Genomic DNA, 9,125 nt, shown 5'->3' with positions numbered 1-9,125 from the left:
GGGGTTCGAAGGGGAATGATCTGTAGTAGCCGTCTGTGGGTCCGTGGGCGTTGCCATCCCGGACGAGCCCCCAAATTGTCGGAGAAAAACTCAGTTCTCGCTTTTTCATTTGGGTGCAGCAAAATCAAATACTTTATTATTTCTCCAGTAATTACAATGGAGGGAGAGAGTGCCATAGGACACAAGGTCACCCCAGTCCTGGACAGGTCTCTCAACTGGTAAACAATTACAGCAAGCCTTTATACCTTTATTACAGACAATTTCTAGCAATAATACAGACGGTAAAAAGAAACAATTGCATTTGTTTATACATAAGCCTTTCTGCTATCTTATTTGTCTCACTACTAGAAAAAGCAAGCCTGAATATTTGGTTATCAATGCAAGGTCGTAATAACTTTTTACACAGTTTGTTCGTCTGTCCCACACTATCTTTGCTTCTACAAGTCTCACGTCATTAGGGTTACAGCTAGGCTAACTGTTGCTAACTGACTGACATGCATTAAAATCCCCTTCAAATCCTTATTCTTTCCCTGCTTCCACAAGGGTCATGATTGTTCTTTTGCCTGTAAACCACATGTACTTAATCAAAAATTGTGGGCTGAGGTGGTGTGAAATCTTGCCACTGTAAATTAGCTACTAAAAACCAAGAATAAGACCTATGAATAGCCAGGCAGATGAAGAGGCAGCTTGAGAGATGGGAGAGAGATGAGAAAAACAGACTGATAGAGAAACCAAATGTGTAGTAATTATGGTCTTGCAGTACAGATATAGTTAAATGGAAAGTGACCACATTGTGTGGTGTATTGCTTAATCACATTGCATCATATTTTCCTGTTGGAACTCCATCCCCATCATTTGTACAAGCTCTCCCCTCCCAACATCAGATCCTTGTGGTCTGTACAAAGGCTTAGCCTGAGGTTTTGCAAAGGCTACCAGTTTAATCTAATGAGGGAGGTATTTATTCAGACTGACATCAGCATGAGGATGAAGTTCCTACACAGTGTAACCATCGAAAATGATTTGGGTCCCCCTCCCCCCAGCACTTTAAAGTGGAGTTTCACTATAAAAGGAAAGGCATATAGGGCAAAAGCTCCACCCCCTTTACTCCAAGAGTGGTGGCAAGAGTTCTCATCAGTCCTGCAGTGATAGGGGGTTGCCAGCAGCCTCAGTAATGATGGACTCTGAAAGTAGTATCTTCACTCACATTGGGAAGTAGCTATAGCGAGTCTAACCCAGCTGTTCTTTGCTCCTTGTGTATAGAAGCAGCTGCAACAAGATCAGGAACTAGGGATTCCTCTTCCTTGCCCAGCATAGTGCCAACTTTCCTCCACTTTGGCCTTATCTATATTGGGAATTTGCCCCAATTCCAGAAGCACACCCTTGTGTGCATCTTTATGTTCTCTACAAAGAGCCAAGGAACATCAGCCGATCCGTGTCAAAAGCTTGTGTATGGCACACATGGTGGCAATACTGCTGCCCATGGGTGTGGAGGAAGTCTCAGCACATTGAGGAGGTAAAGCAGGAGTGACCCCATAATGATGCAGTGGAGGTCTGAGCAGAGAATGGGGGAACCTTGCATGCTATATAGCTAGCTAGATTAGCCAGAGGAGCCCAGCTGCTCACATAGGTCTAATGGTTAATTTATCACAGACACCTCTGGGCTTCATCTCTTTAGTTGAGCCCATTGTGTGGGGCATCACCCACGGGTCAGGGCCTGTTTCCCCCTTTGTTCATAACAGCGCTGAGCACGCTGGCAGAGACTGACAAACTCAAAGGGTGCCACTCGGGGCTGTGAACTCCAGGCTTCATGGGGAGTCAGGACAGGATCGCCTACTCCTGGCCAGGAGCTTTCACCTCCTGTGGATTTCATGCTGTCACACAGGTCAGCAGCTTCATCCTGTGGGCCTGAAATAGGAGCAGTGCCAGGGGTTGGGCTGCAGAAGGGAAATGAACAATGTGTCCTATCATCCAAACCCGTGGCTCTGCCTGGTTCCACCAAACCTCTCCCTCCCCTCAAAAATCCCCTTAAATCCCCTTCCCCCAAGCCCATCCTCCCTCCAACCCCCTCTTCCCTCATCCCTAAACCTCCCTTCCTCCACCAAGCCTCCCAAAACCTTTCCTTCACCAACCACCCCTCCCCCCAAACTCTCCTTTGTCCCCCAAAGCCTTTCCTCCCCAAACTCCTCTGCCCCCCAACCACCCCTCCCCCTCCTACAAACCCAGCCCCTCTGCCCCCAACCACCCCTCCCCTCCTACAAACCCCAGCCCTCTGCCCCCAACCACCCCTCCTCCTACAAACCCCAGCCCACCCTCACTCTCCCCATGCCCTGCCCAGACCCCGCCCCGGCGCGTGGCTGTAAGCGCATGCGCCAGGCGGCGAAGATGGCGGCCTCCATGCTGGGCTGGGCGTTGCGGGCCGCTCGGCAGGTCAGGCCCGTCGGGCGGCAGCGCCCGGCTCGGGGACTCCGCGGGGCTCGCGCTGGGGCTGGTAACTTCCCCGGGCCGGGCCCCGGTCACTGTCCCGCCACCGACTGGCCGCTGAGCCCAACCTCTGTGCCTGCCCCGGCTCCGATCCGTGCCCCTCGGTGCCCCCTGCCCGTCCGCATTGGCCCCCTCGGTCCGTACCCAGCGCCCCCGCTCCCTGCCCTCGGGATCCCTCCCCCCGCAGCGCCCCCGCTCCCTGCCCTCGGGATCCCTCCCCCCCCAGCGCCCCCCGCTCCCTGCCCTCGGGATCCCTCCCCCCGCAGCGCCCCCGCTCCCTGCCCTCGGGATCCCTCCCCCCCCAGCGCCCCCGCTCCCTGCCCTCGGGATCCCCGCAGCGCCCCCTGCTCCCTGCCCTCGGGATCGCTCCCAGCGCCCCGCCCCTGCCCTCGGGATCCCCGGCAGCGCCCCGCTCCCTGCCCTCGGGATCCCCACAGCGCCTCTCGCTCCCTGCCCTCGGGATTCCCGCCCCCTGCGCCCCCGCTCCCTGCCCTCGGGATTCCCGCCCCCTGCGCCCCCGCTCCCTGCCCTCGGGATTGCTCCCCAGGCAGCCTTTGTGCCTTTGCCTGGTGCCCTCTCTTTGCAGCTCTGTCTGGTGGCCCATGTCCCTCCCGGGGTTGGGCTGCAGCTACCAGTGCAGCGCACCGGGTTCGCTCGCCCCTAGGTGAATTGTAGTATTCCCGTCTTTTCAGGTTGGTTAATTTAGGCGGGAAGGATTGGTGGCTTGTCTGGAGAAGCATTTTACAGAGTGTGCCACTTGGCTTTAGAGAGAGGCAGTGTTGTCTAGGACAGTGGCTCTCAGCATTTCCAGACTACTGCAGGTGAAGAACCAGCAGCAGGAGAAGAGATTCAGCTGCAGAAAAAATTCCTGTTTTCATGGATAGATCCCTAGTGATAAACTCTCTTCCCTTGATTTTGTTAGCAGCTAGAAATAGAAAAGGCCCTTTAGGATGTTTGATATGTATGTCTCACTCACACGATATATCCTCTATCAAGACTGTATAGGCCATTAAAACTAGATTTTGTTCTGTGGGTTCTAGGAGATGCTAACAGCCCTTTTATTTATGATTATGATGATTTGTATTCCTGTAATGCCTACAGGCTTTAACCAAGATCAAAGTCCCCTTGTGTTACGTGCTAGTAGGGCATTTTATTAAGACTAGGGACTGCGTATTTAAATCTTGACAATCTTAAGACTCCATTGTATGCTGTGTAAGAAACACACCTGTGCTGGGATGTATAATCCTGCAGGCCTTGTCTATGCTACAGAATTTTGTGTCTGAACGTAGCTGTCAACAACCATGTTAACACTTGAAACTACATACAGTTTGTCCTGGTCTACGCTGACTGTTAAACATGACAGATTGCAGTTGTCAACAATTGTGTCCTTAGAGATGATAGAATTTCATGACCGAGGCCAGGCCAACAAGAGAGCTAGCTGGTGTGATTAATCCTGTAGCTCAGCAAAATTCTCTGGATGGGTGAAGAGGGTGACTGTTGCCAGTATTGTCAGGCCTGAAGACCAGAGGAGTCAGAGAAGGCAGTGATTGAATCCAAATGAGGGTAGAGTCTAGAAAGAGTAAATTGGAATAAGCAATATTTGGAGTTGGGTGAGTGATAAAATACTGGAAGCTGCAGATTTAACCTTTATATTTTCCCCTTTGTCAGATATTCCCCTTGCCCTGTAGAGGGCAAGTGCGGGGTTACTATGTGGACTGGAGGATGCTGCGTGATGTAAAGAGACGGAAGATGGCTTATGAATATGCAGATGAGAGGTTGCGGATCAACGCTCTCCGAAAAAACAACATCCTGCCTAAAGAACTGCAGGTAAAGTAAAGTCCATTTGTACTTTCCTGCAGGACCATAACTCTTTAGGTAGAAGGTATGTGCATCCACATTGCTGCTGCAGCAGCATTCTCTGAGCATCACAAGCTACTTTGTATGAATCTAATTGTGCAGCCAATGCCAGGCTTCAGATTCTGGGGAGTCAGTCTAGAATACCTGCATCCATTTTTTTTCACAAGCTCACTTCACATCATGTAGCTATCTACTTAATATTGACACTCAGCTCCAGAGCCTTGTCCCTTTTGGGTCATTCTCAAGAGAAATAAAATCTCTTGGGTGGAACTCCTTTGCCACTGCTAAAATCAGAAGTCAGAGGGTATTAGAACAGGAAGTGGTTATGTCCTGCAGGGGTACAGTGAACAGCTTAATTGTTCCTATGGATGTTCCTACAGTCTTGTTTTTCCTTCTGTAACTGTCACTAATGGATGAGTTTGAGGGCCATTTCCCCTTTAGGTATGGGAGGTTCACTATCTAATTCAGTGGTGCGCATACTTTTCCAGTCACGCCCCCACTTACCATTAATGGAATCTGTCTCTGCCTCCCTCCTCCATTACTGCACAGCCAAGGCTGCCTCTACCTTGCAGACATGCTGCACCGCTAGGGCAGGGCCAATATCTGCCCCCGCCCCTCTTGGGTTTTCAGCCGGGGGGTGGAGCCAGCATTCTGTGCAGAGGATGCCGGGAGCAGAAATTGGCATGGCACACTGACCCACAGGCTAGGTGAGCCCACTGAGGTACTTGGGGGTGGAGGTGCTCCCTCCCTGCCCCCAAGGGGGCTGGCACAAGCTATCTGGCATTGCCACTCAGTCCTGAACATTCCTCCATGCCCCCCTGAGGGGGGGTGCCCCACAATTTTGCTCACCAGAGGTTTAGTTCCTAAAGAAACCCTGTACATCCAGGCTGATTTCTGCTCCCACACTACTTTAAAATCTTGGGGCATGAGCCTGTAAAGACTTGCCCATATGCTTAATCTCAAATATTTAAGTAGTCCCGTTGATTTCAACAATGTTGTGCACTGTTAAAATTAGACTTTTACAAGTCTTTCCAGGATCAGGACCTTTATATATAATTTCTGGATTTGTATTGTCTAGTCACCACCACCTCAGCCAACCCATCTGAAAACCCTAATACAGCCAGCAGGTGTCACCAGGGCTATAGAAATTGCTAGAGGGGGGATGGAAGGAGAAAGGTAAGTGCTGCTGATCTGACTCTTAAGTTAAAACATTCTGCTGGAAGTAGCTTTTTCCCCTAGCTGAGCCATCAGTTTCCTTATTTCCCAATGCCAGTATTTACAACAGGAGATGCTTCTTGTTCTCTCAGTCCCTCATTGGTTTGAGTTAGCAAGACTTCCCCTCAGAACTCTGTCTTCAGCAGTTGTTTGTCTGGAATCTTTATTTATATTCTAAAATAAAGCTAGCAATCTTCTTTATAGACTTACCAGGAAATAATGCACCCAAGCTGCTGCTGTGAGGGGTGATCATGGGAATAAGTTAGGATTCTGCTCTGGCTGGTTTGTTAAAGGGGTGCAGAAAGGGTTGATTTGTAGTAGAGAACCTTCTGACTTCTCTGGATGAGTGCTCTAGTATTTTCTGGGTGATTGCTCACATAACTAGCATATAAACTCATTTCCTCATAGAAATTATTCAGACCAAAGGAACAATTGATACCTCATGGGGAACAGTCTCATTGTGTCCTGTTTTCAGTCTCTACATTTTCTGTGGAGTTTCCTTTACCTACCCTTTTGAGTGAGATATAGCAGTGAGTACAATTCATGCTATGAGCTGGCCTTTACATGCCATATTCACCTACCAACATTAAGGTAGCATCAGCCTGCGGTGGACATTTTGTATAAAAACAAGGATTGCTGTTAGTTTATTTGCTCATGCTATTCCCCAGCTGGTGGTGGTCATCTTTCAGAGTCACAGCTAGCTACTGTAGTAGTGAATGTGACTTCAGGTGGGGAAAATGAACTGTTCAGTATAAAATTCCCATGTCATTCTAGTGCCCCTGCTAGTCTTCAGAAGTAGGGAAGAAGAGCATGGAAAACAAGATCTATGCTGTTGCTTTCCACAACATGGTACTTGGGCTCTAACGAAACACTTAAGCAACAGACTCCAGATATGTGCCTTTCAGAAACTCTGAGTAGCATCAGAAAGGCACCAGTTAATTCTGAGCAACTCCACTGTACAAATCAGACTTGTCTATCTGTTGTAGCAAATATAACAACTTCTTACAGTCTCCAAAAGCTGGTGCTACAAACTCCCTATTGAAATTGGCAGTTTACATTTAATTTGCTAATTTAAAGGACACTATTTTTTTTATTTTTTTTGCTATCTATGACAAATTGTGGCTTGAAATTTTTCCTTAAAGATTTGTTTCCCTAACTACCTACCTTCACTCCCCAATGTGGTTGCACTGGCTTGCTCTTCTAGGGTTGTTTGAAAGTATTAGGCTTTGTACATAAAGCCCTGAAGCATCTGGTTTGAAGATAAAACCTACAGTTACACTGACTCTGCAAAGGTAAGAAACAGAAGTAGGTCATCTGTGCAGTTTCTTGACCTTTTGTCCCTTTGAGATCACATGGCCTTTTTAGCAGAAGGAAGTTTTGCAAGGGTACTGCAAGCCTCAGGGAAACAGTAATTGAATGCAACACCATTTACCTGATCCAGCATTAGACCCTGCCACTGCCTGGGTTTCCCAGTGTGACTATACCCAAATTCTTCTGACTCAAATACCTCTTCTTGGAGTTTGGGATATAAAAACATTACAGTTCAAATGTCAACTTACTTCAAAACAAGCCTCTCCCTGACTATCAGTTTCACAGCCCTTTGCTGGGCTCAACAGTTCTTTGTCAAAACCCAACTCCTGCTGTTTTTTTCAAGCCTCTTTTTCTTACAGCTTCTTGCCCCTCCATGCAGGTTGCTTCAGTCAGGTCCTTCCTTCTGGCTGGAGTTGAGACATCTTCCCCAATCTCTTCTGACACTGGGTCCCCTTGCAAGAATTGTCCTACTCATAGTAGGTCTCTCTCTCACCAACTGAGCAGACTCCTTTATCTGCCTGGAAGCCTCTCAGCTGGGGAGGTAGCTAACATGAAACAGGTGGGGCTGAGCCCAACTCCCTTAAAGGGCCAGTCCACCCTCTAACAGAGACACTATTGACAAGTTGTAATTGTCCAACTGGACTGTTCAGTGACTTGTGTGAAATGCATGAGGACACTTTTCAGTTCCTAATGGAGCAGGGTCCTCATCCAGCAAGTGGAGCCATTAAATCCCATGGGAAGTCTGAAGAGAGAGAATCTAGAAGAGCCTGGAGAGCAAACTGCCCTCTCATTAGTGGAGAGGTGATGGCTCCAGGGTAGGAAGGAGGCATATGCTGGTACTTGTGCTGTGGGTAAGAGAGCCTTCAGGCCTATCCATCACTATCCCCGTCACTAAACTGCCTTAGAAAACCTAACCCTGGGCAAAATACAGCATAGCAACTTCTGTATGTGTAACTGCCCCTTCCTTTGGCTCCAGGAAATAGCTGATAAAGAGATTGCTGCCCTGCCACGTGACAGCTGCCCTGTGAGGATCCGGAATAGATGTGTCCTGACATCCCGTTCACGAGGTGTGAAGCGGCGCTGGAGGCTTAGTCGAATTGTTTTCCGCCACCTGGCTGACCACAATCAGATGTCTGGGATACAGAGAGCTATGTGGTAAATCACCACCAGGACTTGTTTGCTCAGTCAAAAAGAGGCAGACTGGGCCTAGTTCATGCTTTCCTGTAACTGAAAAAGCAAGACTGTCCTTTTTGTTTAAAGTCCTGCATAAACGTAACAGAAACAAGGGGAGGGGATAGAGAGGATGCAAACAGCAGTCATTGCAGTTCTGTCACTGGGATACCACTGTGAGGGGACTACTGCAAATCTGATGGCGAAGAGATATGGGTAGGGGCGAGTAGGAATGCACCAAGCCAGGCTGTGCTAAAGGCAGTTTCATTTTGCCATGAAGAGTTGCTACTCTGTTATAAAACCAAGCTGGGATTTGTAATTAAAAGGAACATCTAAATTAAAAACACATTACAGTACAGACTTGTTCAGTGATTCCTGTTCACTCTTTACATTCAGACTGCAATGACCTCTTTTGCGCAGTTATCTGGTCAAAAGTATCACTAAAAACAAGGAATCACACAATGTAGCAGGGAAGTATGCTGCTGTGAATATGAAGACAAGCTCCAGCGGCCAAATAGCTGAATGTATGCCCACCCTCAGTTTAGGTATTTAGACACTACACCTGTTCAGTTTATCTATATGTTATGGGCTGAGCACGCATAGCAGTGGACAAACATCCCATCCAGCTGCTACCCTCATATGTCCCAGGTTCAGCATGTCCCTAGCCCCACTTCCATGTTACAATTGTTCTGGTAGTAACCCACTTGATGAGCAAACCCCACAGGATTTTTGGGCGCTGCAGGGATCTTTAGCTTAGGTACGAGGAGCGTTGCTGCAGGGCAAATGAGGAAGCCAAAAAACATCCACGGGGGAGGGGGGAGAGAGAAGCAAACAGCGTAACCATGAAAGTTATTTATTGCCAGGTAATAACCATAGGGGAGCCAAACAAATAAGAGTTATAATATTAAATCTAACTTAAATTTGATTATAAACGTCAGGTTTAGATAGGATATACCTAGAGAGAGACATGGGTTCTCACCACTCTGTGAAGCTTGAATCGATTGGGGGTTCCAGGTGGTGGTGGTAGCTGAGTGTCCTGCTGGAGACAGGCAGAGCCCCCCAGCACATGCAGTCAAGAGAAGATGACGTCC

General features: G+C 48.4%; 1 protein-coding gene and 1 long non-coding RNA gene across 2 annotated transcripts; one reads left to right on the top strand and one right to left on the bottom strand.

Annotated features, from left to right (window-relative positions):
• Window positions 1-2,314: 2,314 nt before the first annotated feature.
• Window positions 2,315-8,390, top strand: MRPS14 (mitochondrial ribosomal protein S14). The gene is made up of 3 exons (XM_039486619.1): window positions 2,315-2,427; window positions 4,150-4,308; window positions 7,841-8,390. Exons 1-3 carry the CDS (start codon window positions 2,323-2,325, stop codon window positions 8,021-8,023), a joined length of 447 nt encoding a protein of 148 aa, XP_039342553.1. The 5' UTR covers window positions 2,315-2,322; the 3' UTR covers window positions 8,024-8,390.
• Window positions 3,838-7,326, bottom strand: LOC120371101. Its single transcript, XR_005584140.1, has 2 exons — window positions 7,113-7,326; window positions 3,838-4,051 (listed from the first exon to the last, which is right to left on the bottom strand). It is a non-coding gene; the product is annotated as an uncharacterized LOC120371101 (long non-coding RNA).
• Window positions 8,391-9,125: the final 735 nt, after the last annotated feature.

This window comes from Mauremys reevesii, linkage group 8, assembly GCF_016161935.1.
Source record: "Mauremys reevesii isolate NIE-2019 linkage group 8, ASM1616193v1, whole genome shotgun sequence".
Classification (NCBI taxonomy): Eukaryota; Metazoa; Chordata; order Testudines; family Geoemydidae; genus Mauremys; species Mauremys reevesii.
The sequence above is the reverse complement of the archived record's forward strand: the minus strand, read 5'-3'. Positions and strand labels throughout refer to the sequence as shown.

Bases quoted from the DNA above. Each gene is read 5' to 3' on its own strand.
- MRPS14 (XM_039486619.1), top strand. From the start codon at position 2,323: ATGCCCTGCCCAGACCCCGCCCCGGCGCGTGGCTGTAAGCGCATGCGC. The intron at 2,428-4,149 runs GTCAGGCCCGTC...CCCCTTTGTCAG, and splicing joins CGTTGCGGGCCGCTCGGCAG to ATATTCCCCTTGCCCTGTAG. The intron at 4,309-7,840 runs GTAAAGTAAAGT...CTTTGGCTCCAG, and splicing joins TCCTGCCTAAAGAACTGCAG to GAAATAGCTGATAAAGAGAT.